The 14,666-nt window shown below is 44.3% G+C and overlaps 1 protein-coding gene across 9 annotated transcripts in view; it reads left to right on the top strand.

The window, feature by feature from the left end:
* Window positions 1–4,368: 4,368 nt before the first annotated feature.
* LAMB4 (laminin subunit beta 4) overlaps window positions 4,369–14,666 on the top strand; it is a 93,764-nt gene continuing 83,466 nt past the window's right edge. For 3 of the 9 annotated variants that reach the window (XR_009461523.1, XM_059725879.1, XM_059725880.1), the window contains exons 1-3: window positions 4,464–4,553; window positions 5,867–5,932; window positions 8,283–8,440. Coding sequence is in view for 7 of the 9 variants with exons in the window: in XM_059725879.1 (XP_059581862.1) it covers window positions 5,899–5,932; window positions 8,283–8,440 (192 nt within the window). In the remaining 2 variants the exon portion in view is untranslated. The other 6 variants (XM_059725877.1, XM_059725874.1, XM_059725876.1 and 3 more) reach the window with 5 other exon arrangements.

Here is a 14,666-nt window from a genome sequence, read left to right as displayed (position 1 = left end):
CAGCAGGGCCGGGCCCGGCAGGGGGGCTGGGTGGCAGGGAACCAAGGGCAGGGGCTCTTGGCCGGTGGAGGCACTGCTGCACCTCAGCTCAGGCCCGGCCACAGGGGGCCTGCTGCTGGGTGGTGGGCAGCTGCCAGGGAGCCAGAGGGGCTGCGGCCTCCACATATCTCTCCTCCATAGCCAGGAGCCTGTCCCTGAACTCCTGGTTTGCTTGGTCCCTCCACCAGTCCCTCTCTGCCTTGTGCTGGTCCCTAGCTTCCTTATGACAATCCCTGGCATCATAAGCAATGCCCTCTGCACCTCAGGCCTGCGCATCTGCCAGGCTCTTCTTGGCCATTGTGACCAGCCAGTCCAGCAGCTGGGCCTGGCTCTGGGTCCTGTACTACCAGAGCCGGCACATCCGTAGGGCCCTAGCTGAGGCTGGCAGTGACCCTGACAGTACATCCTGGCTGCCAAATGGTGCCTCTCCCCTGTGTGTACCTGCAGGTCCTACAGAGCTAGGAGAAAGAGCTCGTTTGTGAGAGTTTGCAACACTTCTGAGATAAGATGCTCTGTACCAGGGGCCTATGCACTGTATGGCCTCAGATCAGGGGCCGTGCGTGCACAGGTGCCCCTGGAGCATGGTAAGTCAGCCAAGCAGGCCCTGACACAGGTGGTCGCTGACTGAGCCCCTCATCCCTGCTCACTCTGCAACGGTTGGTGGACTGCTGGGTGCTGGCCTGGCTCCTGGCAGCACCTGCTGCAGTGGCTCCAGAGCCACTCCCCCCACCTTCTCTTCCTGCAGGTCAGCCTGTCTCCTGTGCTGTTGCCAAGTCCAGAAGGCCCAGGTATGGGGGGGAGGGGAGGGGAGAGGGGCCCCCAGTTGATTGGGATGCAGAGTTGCTGGCACCCCCGCCTTCTGGTGGTATGCTTTTGAACTAAAACACCTTTGATGTATTTTAATTCAAATGCACACTGCTGCTATTTTCTCAGCACTGACACGCATTTTGCTGTCTATACAAACGTATGCACCGCAGCACTGGGCACTTTTAAAAGTGCCCAGCCCTGCAGAGCAACCATGTGTACAAATGCCCCCAGAGCTGCTGGAGGAGGCTGGGGCGGGGAGTACAGTGGAATGGGCTCCTGGTGGGCTGAGGGGCCCTCCCCTGGTGGCACATCACCCTGGTTGCCAGGTCACAGCAGAGGCTCAGTCAGGCCACCCGTGCCTGACTAGATGGCTCAGGTCCAGGCCAGGGTCCCAGGGCATGAGGATGTAATACAGCTGCTGCATAAAAGGCATGGACTTGCGGGCAGTCCCTGACTGGCGGTTGTGGTTGGTGACATTGACCCACTCTTCCTGCAAGGCCTGCTCCACAGTAAAGTGCGTGTGTAGGTGCACCCTATAGATCCCTTGCTAGAAATGGGACCAGAGAACCAGGAAAGAGGTTTCTTAATTTGTGTCTTCAACAGTTTGAAGACCTACTCTTCCTTGAGAGCCTACATAGCCACAAAATACTGAAATTCATGTACCTGCTACATGACTCTTCCACTATATTCTCTCTCACGTAACTTAATTTTCGGTAACAGCAAGTGATTTTCCTACCAAATATGTTAATAAAAGTGTAGCTGCTATTATACAATGCACTACTGTGAGAAAGTTTGATCTTTATTCATTATATACATGACACTGCTAACTCATAAAAATAGAATTTACGAGTTGTAGCAAAGCTGATTTATTATTCACTCCTTTCTGTTTATTAATTTATAACTTTGCTCACTAAATGTATACATTTGGACATAGACAGACAAGGTTCTCTGGGTAAATCTGATATCTTTTATTAGACCAACTAAAATTTTATTTAGTCTAATAAAAGATATCAAATTTACCCACAGAACCTTGTCTGCCTATGTTCTTAGACCAACACAGCTACAACCTGTACAATTTGTACAATAATTAACACCCAGGTAGGTGGATACACACCAAAGACAGGATTAAGTCAGCCTAAAAAGGTGTTATGCTCCAACAAGTATTTTATACATGTTCTTGAGGAAATCAGTTTTTAAAAATGTAGGCATGTGACTTATTTTTGCTAGAGGCAATCACAGCAACTGCAGAATACTTTTAACATCAAAGCTTTATCTTAGGAATGAAAGAATATGGATCTTTACTTCTTCCTGAAGAATTAAATACTAAATGAGAGAGAATACTAAATGAGAGATAAGGGATTGTTCAAATATAAAATAATTATTTTGTACATCTGTCTATTTGAGAACTTCAAGCTCCTTTGCAAACATTCATAAGTTAAGTCTCACAACACCTGTGTGTGGCAGGTATTACAATATTCTTCCCACTCTATACACAGGGAAGCTGATGCACTTAAAAATCAAGAATAAAAAATGTCAAAAGTAGCCACAGGTTTTAGTTGCTTCAACAGTCAACATTTCCCAGGCATCCAACCCTTTCGAAAATTAATTTCAAAGTGTTTCAATTTGGAGACCCGAAAATTCAGGCACCCTAACCTGTGGCCATCTTTGAATATGTGGCTATAGATGACTTTGTCCAAGGTCCACTAGATATTTGTGGTTATGCTTGGACAGTGAATCTCAACTTTTTAGACTCAAGGCACTCCTTGGAAAATTCCAGCTTTTAGCTTTCTTTAATTTTTTGACTACAGAAACATAATAGAGCATTTTTTCTTTTGCAAGGAACTCAGAAAAATCACAACAGATTAGGATGTTTTTAACGCTTTGGGCTCCTATTTGAAATCTCTGAGTTTATCTTGTGAATCATGTCTGCGCATCTAACAGTGCAAATGTTTCTTGACACCCCACAACACCCTTTATAGGATCTCAAGGCACCCTAAGGTACCCTGGCACCTGGTTGAGAATCACAGTGCTAGAAACTCAGCTAGATCTCTTAGCTCTCTAGGACTACAATGTAGCCATCCAACCGCCCTTGTTCTTATTTTTAGTGTTTGTTTTTAAAGACTTTGCTCAAAAATAACTGTGCGGGCTGGGAGCGGGCTGAGGCTTTCGGGGGCGCGCGGTGGGCTGTGGCCAGCAGCCCTGGCACGTGGGTCGGGGAATTCGGCACGGCGGACTAGAATTAGGCACGGACGCGTAGCGGTCGATTAAAGATTATTTTACTTACACCGTAGATGGTCGCGGTGCAGGCAGGAAAAACTTCGCTTAAGTTGCAGTTACAAAAACTCGCCCGAAGAGCTCTGGATACCACAATGAGAGTCTAAAAGGTGACTCTCCACGAAAGCGCGCAGGGAAGGGTACGTCGAGGGATTAGGCGGCGACAGGGAGAGGCTAGAGGTTGATCAGGCCCCTGTATCCTCCTTAAGGCACACGCTGGGTTCGTTGGACTCCGCAGCGCTTAGAGTTCTTCACAAGATGTGAAGTTCTCCTTCTTCTCCTCCACGAGATGGTTGTGGAGTCCTCCTCCTCCAACTTGGGCAGAAACCGCTCAAGCCTCTTATACGGCTAGCAAGTCAATCACTAGCCGCCATGTGGGAATAATTTAGAAACAGCCAATAGTGGGAAACAAATTTGCATGCGAATGGCGGGAACTCCTTTGCACCGGGGTTTTCTCTATGCAACTGAGAATTGCACCGTGCAAAGAAAGCTCCTCGTGGTAGGAAATAATTCTGCAGTGCCGAAGCACACACAAAATCATACCCTTGGGTCATGACAATAACGAATCATTTCTTTAAGACGGCTTGCAGATCTGCTGTGAGTGCATTCTACTCTGACTTTAATTGCACCCAATCAAATTAGGGTATGCACATGCTACTAAACTTTTGTTGTAAATCTACATATAAACACAGGCCCAACCCACATTTTGGGGGCCCCCTGCAAAATATAGTTTTGGGGGCCCCTGATGCAAAGAAGCTGCCAGTGGCAGCAGGGAGGGTGGGGGGTTGGCAAGCGGCTAAAGAAGCTGGTGGCAGCAACAGTAGCAGCGAGGCAGGGGCGGGGGGGGCAAGTGGCCGGACGTGAAGGCGGCGGCAGTGGCAGTGGCGGGGTAAAGCGGCTGGACACAGGGGGCTCCTTGGCTGCAGGGCCCCCTGCAGCCACAGGTTTCACAGGATAGGAGGGGCTGGCCCAGTATAAACATATTGCTGCCCTCTTGGATCAAAGGTACTTTTCAAAACACATAAGGCATCTGTTTATGAATCATGAATTCATGATTTATACTATTTTCTACTATAATCATACCTATCACTAGCTGTATTTGTTGCATGCATTTACTAGTGCCAAAAACCAAGGCAGAATGACTTCACAAATCACTGTTTTGGCAAGTTTTATACTAGTTCTCATTTTCTTTTACACCCAAGTGCCTCAGGCTAAGAATTTTTTCCTCGCTGAAACTAGCAGGTATGTCTTTACTTGCTTCCTTCATTTTGTTGCACTCACTTCTGGAAAACCTTTGTCTTTCTAAACCCAGGTAAGACCTTTTCTGACATTTAACTTTCCTGCTACTCACCGAGTTACAGCATGTCACCTTGATGATCATCATTTGCTGTGTTAAACCAATGCAGCAGCAAAGGTAGACTTTAGTGAATATTGTGAGTATTAAACTGTGGTGTTTGTTAGTCAGAAATAGCAGTGATTAGCTACCTAGATAAAGAATTATTACTATGGGTATACATACCTTACTAATATCAGAGTACAGGGGCATAATTTAAAAGCATATCTAGATCTGTCCAGGTTAATAGAAATGTTTGATGAATTATGCCCCAGGAAATTGGGTCTGTTGTGAATTTTTAGCTAGACAGCAAAAAATGCAACTGCACATATGTTATTCAACTTTTCATACTCATTGTTAAGTTGATATAAATTAGGGGAAACTGAAACAACGAGATGTAGATGGTTGGTTGCCCGTTTACAGTTTTTCCAATTATTATAGCTGAACTAGCTCTATAATTATTGAGCTTATGATGCCTATACAGGGCCCAGGCCTGCAAAGGCTTAAATAACTGAATGGCTTTACTCATGTGAGTAGTTCTACTAAAATGCATGTGATACCCTGGCATCCCACTTCAAATGGCAAAGGATCTGCGGAGTTAGAAGCATGGAGGGAGTTCTCTGCCACATGTTTCCTCTGTGACCCTGCAGAAATTAATGCTACAAGCAGCATTAATGCATCTTGTTGTGACTGTTTTCCCTTAACTTGTGAGGGGATTATGAGGGGCACAAAGACAATTAACCAATCACACCATGGCTTCTTTGAGGACTAATGGGATGGCAGGCAAGCAGTGGGTTTCTTCAGTGTGGTTGCTATCCTTTGTTTTGCCCAAAATCCATGGGGTTTTTAATTCTTACCTTTTCTCCCATGGAGGTTGCTAACCCGTTCCTTGATAGGAAGGATACAGGGAAAATCCCACAAGAAAAACTAACCTGGGCTTTCCACTGTGGCCTCCCCTCCCACAGACTTTTCTACATGATGCAAGAATCTGGCCTAGTGTCATTAACTATTTTCTTCATTAAACTTCCCCACTGATACACTCATTTTTGCTAAGAGCATGGGTGTCAGACAGCTGCCACACTCTACCTGAGCTGTTCAGGATCAAATGGGTTATAGCTAAATAATAACATTGTATTTTTGCTTATAGCCCTTTTTCATTTTCAATAAAGTGAGAATAACCTTTCATAGACCTTTAAAAAGCTGAGGTATCCCTCTGTTTTTCATAGTTTTCAGGAATGAAAGTTGTGACATGAGACACGAGGCAAGAAACCTACGCCTGTATTTTTAAGTGTTTGTATTTTTATTCTGGTTGTATCAGTTAACATAAGGCAGCTCTAAACACCATGTAAACATGAGAGTGTCTTGATAAGACAAGATGTTAAATGCCATGCTAATTTTCTTCTCCTCTTGCAGACATAAAATTAGTTTGATTTTCACCTAAAAGAATGTTTTTTGAGCTGATCATTTTTTTAAAGCTTGGTAAGTGCAGACTTTACATGGGTCTAGGCTAAATCTTTTTTCATACTGTTATGTAATTTATGTTTTCCCAGCCTTTCATTATGTTATTTCATATACAAAGTATTCCAAATGGTTATTGAATTCCACTGAAATACATTCCTTTTCATTAGCATCATACACTCAGGTACATCACTCCACAGCAGGCATATCCTACTTCTGGGCAGCTGGGAGCCATACCAAAAAGGCTGCACACCCCAGGGCCAGGTACAAACATCACTCTTTTACCAGTATAAGCGATTGGAAACTGGTCTATACCTGTAATAGAACAGAAGACTGGCACACAAACTGGTTTAAAAAATGGCAGAACTTGGTCTAAGATTTGCCCCACTGCCACCAAAAGGCAAGTGTGTGTTTTGTTTGCTATTATTCTAAACTGTGCTGTTTACAGAAAACCATGTAACTTAGATTGATTCCACCTTGGACTCTTTGAAAGTCTGTACCTAGCCTAAGGCCATGTACCATGCAGGTGACACTTGCCTACTCTCGAGTTCCTCCCTGCTGTACAGACAGCTTGGGCATCCTGGCTCTGCTGTGCTGTGCAAGCAGTGTGGGCAGACTAACTCCCCTCTGCTGTGCGGGCAGACCACATGCACAAACCAGCCACTCTCTTACCATGTGAGCAGCCCAGATCTCCCCTTGCTGCATGCGCAGAGCCCTCCCACCACCCATCCCTGTCCTGTTCCTGAGAGTAGGGGCAGGAAGCAGAAACCAGAGGAGGGAGGGAGGGACAGTTTGGAGACCTTGTGGGCTAGATGCAGCCCATGGGCCACCAGCTAGACAGCCCTGATTTTCAGGGATCTCTCGTTCCAGAATGTCCGTTCAAAAGAGTGTGAATCCTGATCCAAAGCCTATTGAAGTTAAAGAAAAGCTGCCCTCTACATTCACTAGCTTTGGATCAGGCTATAAAACAGGCAATCCATATCTGTCAGCAACTGATAGTGTGAACTTGGGGAAAAAAGCAAAGTAGAATAAGCAAACTCCTCTGTTACTTGACTTCTGAAAAGATTGCTGCTCAGTTGAAGTACATCCTGAAACCTAACAGCTTCAGCACTACCTTCAAACACTTTTCACTGACACTGTTGAGTTGCTTCTAAAATTATGTGAATCATTTTTCTAGTTTTCCTTAAATTCGTAGTGTTCTGATTTCTAGATTCATAGACATTAGGGCTGGAAGGGACCTCATGAGATCATCGGGTCCAGCCCCTTGCCCAAGGGGCAGGAAGTCAGCTAGGGTCAGAACACCCCAGCAAAATAATCATCCAAGTGTTTCTTAAAGGTATCCAGAGTAGGTGTTTGCACCACTTCTGTGGGGAGCCTATTCCAGGCCCTGGAGACTCGAACAGTAAAGAAGTTTTTCCTTATATCCAGTCTAAAATGGTCTTCCAGCACTTTGTGACGGTTGGACCTTGTCTTCCTTTGGGGTGCCTTGGTGAACAGACGTTCTTCCAGTTCCTGCTGCACACCCCTTATGTCCCTATAGGCTGGCTGCCACAAAGTCACCCCTGAGTCTTTGCTTCTCCAGGCTAAAAAGTCCTATGCCTCTCAGCCTCTTTTTTTCAAAGCATACTTTTTATCAGAACAAGTTGAGCCAAACAGTGCTACATAGATGAAACTTTGAAGGCTGCCATTCCTGTTCAATATTTCAGGACAGAACTTGTTGAAAAGGGGAAAGCCATGTAACTTTAATGTAACTGGAGAAAAATATTGACAGTAATTTCAGGCAAAGCTAGTCATAAGCCTTTGTAAATTTTACCTGATTCTCAAATTATTCCTTATTCCTAAATTTTTATCTCATTATGGAAAATGTACTGTATGGAAACTAGCTTGTTGTTCAATTCAAATTGAATCACTGACTTAGTTTCCAACCTCAGCAACACCAGGATAATTCTGGAGTACTTCCACTGAACTCAGCAGAATTGCTCCAAATGTATATTAGTGGAAATAAGATCAGAATCTGGCCCTTTGTAAAATAAGCCTTTTAATGCTCTGCACAATGGTGCAGCAATGCTTCATATATCAGGATACAAAGCATAATACATTATTTTTGCTTGGCAGATTGGTGTATTTATTGCAGAGTAAAATATTGGTGATCAAAATTTTAATACTGATATGCAATGTGTTACTTACTGTTTTTTGTAATGATATGAAGCACATGAATTTCATGACAGCAGGTCTTTTAAAGCTTACCAAAAAGGTTTTAAAAAGGGCAGACTAAGGACAATTTAGTTTTTAGCTTATGTTAGAATATAACTACTTTTCTCCAAAGAATATAGCTGCATTACAGCTGTCTTTAATCTTCTTTTGGATTCAGTACTGATAAGTCTCCTGTACGCACAGGATGACTGCAGTAGTGGTTCCTGTTATCCAGTGATTGGAGATCTCTTAGTGGGTCGGAGTGAACAACTAACAGCCTCATCAACCTGTGGAATGAACGGCCCTCAGAAATACTGCATTATAGGTTATCTGGAGGTTGGTTTACTCTTATTTATAAAATAATTGCACTTACTAAAACTATTCTTATTTATAAAATAACTAGACAGATTATGAAGAGTCTTCTGGATATGTTTAATTCTCAAATGCCAAGTAACATGCTGTGACAGGGAACCAGAGGCTCCTGTCACTTGAAGAGGAAGTGCAGCAGGCTCAGCTTGCTGTGCAGGGTTGCAGCAGAGGGCGGGCTGGACATTCAGCAAAGGGGAAACTCCTGTGGGTAGCTGAGGAGCCACCTGACTGGAAGGGGCGGTGCTTAGAGGCATATAAGCCCAGTGTTTGGTGCAAGGTAGGCAGTCTGGCCTTGCATGCTGCAGGGAGTGGATCTCCTAAGAGAGGGGCTGCAGAAGACAACCTGACACCCCCAAGTCACCCATGAGAACTGGGAGGTAAAAGCTGAAAGGACAGTACAGCTTGCAGGGTGACAGTGACCCCAAGTGAGGGTGACTTTGAGTTTGGAAGCAGAGGCTTGTATTTGTGGGGCAGTTAAGTTAGATACTGGGGGACTGGACTGTAGCTATGGGGGATGTGTGGAGGCCTGGTAGGGCACTCTGCGGCAGACAGCCCAGCCTGGGTGTCAGGGACCCCGGGGGGCTAAGACCTGAGGCAGTAAGAGCAGCCTGGCCTGGGGGTAAGGCAACGTGAGGGCTGGCCCAGAGTGCACAAGACAGGGTCCTGGGTGAATTAGGCAGGAACAAAAGAGCCAAGGCTGGGAAGGCTGAGGCCAAGACAAAAGTTCAGGGCCTAAGGGCCAAAAGTTGTCTTGGAGCCAGGGGTCCCCTCCAAAATAGACATGGAGTAATACTTGCGAGGCATAAGCATGGCTACGGGGAAGTATGGAGGCCATAAACAGTGCCCATAAGGCAGCTGGTGCCTGGCAGTACTGATAGGACCAACGGGATACAGTTTGGTGCATTAGAGGGAGGGACTAGATGAGACTGACTACTTGAGGACTTGGGGCTCACTTTGGGACCTGGGGGCAACCTCCCTGTACTCAAGGCAAGATCAAAAAGGGAGGATACCCTGAGGAGCCAGAGTGGAGCAGGGAGCTGTGTGGTCACCAGGGGGTGTCATGGCTACCCCTGGGCCCTTAGTCCTGCAACACAAGCCTGTTGAAAGTATGAATCTGTTAGATCTGGGGAGAGTTTGCCAGAAAAAAAATCAAATAACCTTCAACAGGATGCTTAATTTCTTGATAGACATAAATAATAAAATATCAGTGGGGGACACAAATTAATATAGGAATTGCTGAGAAACTTTGTTACCACTGTCCTGAAGTACTTTTTCTATAAATGCCTCAAAGGTAAAAGCCATAGTTTGTCAGTATGACAAGCATTCAAGAATGCAAAGAAACAGGTTTTGTGAGTTGTTGGGATTTAGTTTTTTGTGTACTACAGCTGGAAATCTTTGCCTGAGACAACTGAACATAAAATGGCAGTTCAAATGCAGCCTATAAGAGAGGAGGCATATACAATATGCTCTCCCTTTCAGCATCTTGTTGCTTAATCTAAAATAAAGGTTATTTAGACTGAAAGTAAATAGGCATTCTTTACATATGGAAAACACAACAGTGTATGAGTCTCTAGTTATGAAAACAGGGTAGGCAGAGCTTCCTGATACTTTTGTGAATATCAGATGGAGTAGAAACCAACTTGGAAGAACTGAGCACTCCCTCTGAAAGATCTGCTAAGATTGCTCGCTCACAAGTTTATTTGGATTATTGTGCTTTAGCCACTTGTTTAATTTAGACTCTACAGAGGTTTAAGAGTCTTTGCACTAATCTAATAGTTCCCAATCTTTTTAAACCTCAGATCAGAAGTGACTGTGAACCGGAAGTGACTGCTGACCAGTCCACGGGCCAGAAGTGATCACAAACTGGCAAACTGTGGACCAGCAAACTGCAGTCCAGAAGTGACCAGCATACTGTGAAGCAGCAGCCAAATTGGTTGCCGCTCCACAGTATGCCAGTCACTTCCGGACTTCTGGTCTGGTAGCCAACCCTCCTGTGGACTGGCAGCCAACCCTTCATGGCCTGGTACTGGGCCATGGCCCAGGGGTTGGGAACCTCTGCACTAGTCTGTATACCAGGGGCGAGCAATTATTTTGGGCAGAGGGCCGCTTACAGAGTTTCAGCAAGCCATCAAGGGCAGCATGGCAGGCAGCCCAGGGCAGATTAATAGAAATTTTCCAAATTTTTCAGGGGTGCAGCAGGCCAGATAGAATGGCTTGGCCAGCCGCATCTGGCCCCTGGGCCGCATTTTGCCCGCCCCCTGCTATATACCACTCTCTCTATCACAGTGGCTCTTAAACTTTTTGGGGTCATTAACTCCTTCATAAATTTGTTACACTTCTATGTATGTAATCCTATGATTTTAATGCTACAGATAACAAAAAGTAACACTTTGTCATTATAACCACATTGTAACCTCTCCAACAACCTAAGAGTTACTGCAGAGTTAGTTATTCCTTTGTTATTTTTGAATGATGTTGTAGCCATGATGATCCAGGAAATATGGATTTTTATGGGTGATATCTTTTATTGGGCCAGCTGCATGTTGGGATAGACTTAGATGTACTTTCAAATGCAGTACAAGAACAAATTAAAGTTTACTGAGTATTCTCTATTCTGGCATATATTGAATAAAATGTGATGCATTTGGAAGAATGTCTATAAGTCTGTCCCAATCATGCAGAGATCCTGGTTTTCTGCTTCCTGTGGAAAAACCTGGATTTTTCCCTTTAAAGGAGAAAAACACAGGCTTTGAATGTTATGTGATACATTTGGAAGTGTGTCTAAGTCTACCCAAATCATGCAGTTGGTCTAATAAAAGATATTACCCACAAAAATCCTTGCCTCTTGTGTTTCTTTTTATTTCTTTGTTTACTTTTCCTCCATTTCTTTTTCTCCCTTTCCTTCTTTAAAGGTGAAAACCCCAGATTTTCCCTTTGAAGTGGGAAAGTTAAGGTTTCTCTTTTCAGCATGGCAGAGTTCCAGCTGGGGGGAGGGGGATCAGGGGGAGATCAGTCAGAGGCAGGGCCAGGCTCTCCTCCTCCTTGGGGCTGGGGCTGAGGCTTGGGAAGTGCCTTCCAAGTTCATTTCACTTTTGGGCACAGGGCTTGGGGTGGCAGCAGTGCAGGTACCTGGGAGCAGAGAGGCTGTGGCAGGGACAAGCAGGCATGGGGTGCAGTAGGCTGCGCTCCATGCAGGAGCTGCTGGTGCTGGTGCTGTGTGTCCTGCTGGGCATTAACGACACATTGGGGGTGAGGCACAGAGGGGCACTCGGCCTCCCAAATTTAATGTTCATAGATTTTATTTATAGAACAGGGAGGTAAAGGGGGAAAAAAATCCGGGTCTGTAGGGCAAAGGGTGCCACACGCATGTGCCTGTAGATGCGTATGCAGTTGGCAATACAGGCAGGCAGAGTTGTAGGAGCAGCCCCAGCAGCTGCTTGCAGGGAGCTCTGATTTTCCATGATAAACCAAAATCAAATGCCAAAATATATAGTATTTAGAATGTATTTTATTATAATGATTGAGGCACTGGTCGGCTTCTAAATTGCTTTAAAATTGTAAGTATATCAATAAAACATTGTGTTCAACTGATATACTGTGTGTGTGTGTGTGTGTGTGTGTGTGCGCGTGCGTGTGTGTGTGTGTGTGTGTGTGTGTGTGTATATATATATATATATATATATATATATATATATATATATATATATATAGGCATTTCACTTTAATCACGGAAAAACAGAGATTTGGAGCTTTTATCAGAGAACTTTGGATTTTTTAAATGGAGAAAACCAGGATCCCTGGTGATATGCAACTGCCCACCTTAGGAACATGCTTCTGACACCTAACTGGATGACTGCTGTTTCTTGAACAGGAGACTGAGGAATATTAAACAATTAAAAGATTCTTAGTTACCTTTTGATTTCAAGTAATTATACTTACCTTTTGATTTCATGTAAATGCAGTATTGCTAAGACCAGGTATTTCTGAGATATGTGTGGGAAGTCATGTGATTTTACTCTGGTTAGGTGCATCAGGCCTCCCTATAGGGACAGAAATTACACATTAACTGGTATAAGTGATCAGAAACCAATTCAAATCTGTAACACAACAGAAATTTGATGGACATAAATTGGTTTCAGTCATTTTGAAAGCAATTTAAGATAAACTTGGATGGATGCGGTGTCAGACTTAACTAATTTAGGTTAAATTCGTTTATTGAACTTTGGTCCTGGATCCTCTCTAGATTCAAGTTAACTCACAGTCCCCCAGCATCCCAGGATGCTTTGCATCTCACCCACAAACCCCCATCCCTTGCAGAGTGGGAGGGCTAAGCTTGGCCCAAGCTGTCTGCTCCAGCCGAGCAGGGAGGTGTGGTCTAGCATCCCTTAGCTTCTGGCCTAGGCCACTGCAGGCATGTGGCTACATTTCTAGAATCAAAAGTGAATGTCTGCTCACTTGCTTATTGGTTCAATCTGTGCATCTTAGACACACCTGCGAAGATTGAACTGATTCAGCCTTGGGCTTTTTGACTGTCTATAGTTAGCCATGACCGAGGATAAGAGTCTATAACTCCCCCTATCTAATGGAGTTAATGATTCAGCTCCAAAGGTACAGGCATGTGTGTTGCAGACTCAGTCCCATATCCAGCAAAGAATTTATGGGCGCCTACAGATGTGCAGAAAGGCTGCTCTGTTGTGCTGTAATTACAGTGCTTTGGAGCAGACTTGATTAATCGAGTTTCTGGGAGCGTGCTAATTATCACGCTCCAGTAGCCTCTGTGTCTCACGTATTCAGCATTCCCATGCTTCCAAATGGCAGCAGGGGTGCTTTAACTAAAGCTCATTGAACAAACTTTAGTTAAAGCCAACATTCTGAAGTGTATACTGAATGCATGAGATGCGGTGGGTGCTTTAATTAGAGTGGCTCTCGGAGCCACTCTAATTAAAGCAGCTTTTCCCCACCCTCAGGGTTCATGTAAAGACTAGCTAAGTGTTTGCACAACTCAAAGAACCTTGCTTGCACAACTTAAAGCATATATGAAAGGTGCCACTGAACTTTAATGAAACTGCTCACCTGAATGCTATTAAGTGCTTTGCTGGATAGAGGCCAGAATACCAAGTATCGCGTAGAGTCAAGTTCTGGCTGCTGAAAGTCCCAGTTCTTTGCCCCCCACTCAGTAACCCATATTAAGGGTTGTTGCAAGAGCAAACCTGTTGTAGGAAATGTTTGTGGTTAACAAACATGGCACAACTGATCAGCCAACACTATTGCAGTATTTAGTCACCTGTAGATAAAACCAGCCTCCAAGAAAGCTAAATAAATAAGACCATAGTGGCAACCATGCTCAGACTAACATTGTTTTACACTGGATGTTTCTCCTTATGATTATTTTATTTTTGAAGGCACAGCATGGAAAACATTTTTCAGAATTGTATTTGATTAACAAAGCAATGGTGTTTTCCATACCTACATAACTGGAAGTTCTGAAGTGTGGTGGCAGAGCAGTTAAGTTGTTTTGTTACTGCCTCAAAGACATGAATGCTGTGGTCTTGTACCAAAATCTGCCCCCCTGTAAACCTTGCTGTAAATGGTATCTGGACATTCAGGCTAGAGGGTCAAAACTAGCTAGACATGATGCTAAATACATCACTCCTTTGTCTTGCTGGTAGGTAGCCAACAGAGGTAGCCAACCTGCAATTTGTGGCAACCCCATCATTTCTCACCCTCATTCTTTATTGCTGTGTGGTCACAAAGGCTTTGAAATGGTTATAGTTTATAATCCTACCATGATCAGCCTGATACCTTGGCCATTAAGTGAAGGTCAGAGAAGCAGAATCAGGTCCAACCCTCTCTGCCCTCAGCTTTCTCTCTAACAAAACCATCCTGAGCTTCATTCCTACCATGTTTTACTCACCAGTAATTGTGATAGTCTCAAAAGACCAAGGAGTTAACTTTATAAAATGATAAAGCTTGTTTATTCAGAGAGTGTTCTTAGCTTACTGATCTGCTGTTCACTTCTGCAATCCCCTGGCCAATGCAACAACTTATACATACCACTCTTAAAGGTATCCACGTATCTTCCCCCTTTATGTGTTTACTTCAACCCATTGTTAAAGCACATTTGAACAGATCTCTGTTAGTCTTTGTGTTGGCTTTTTAGCTCCAAGTGATCTCAGTTTCTCTGCATTCTCAG

This window comes from Alligator mississippiensis, chromosome 4 (assembly GCF_030867095.1).
Source record: "Alligator mississippiensis isolate rAllMis1 chromosome 4, rAllMis1, whole genome shotgun sequence".
NCBI lineage: Eukaryota > Metazoa > Chordata > Crocodylia > Alligatoridae > Alligator > Alligator mississippiensis.
The sequence above is the reverse complement of the archived record's forward strand: the minus strand, read 5'-3'. Positions and strand labels throughout refer to the sequence as shown.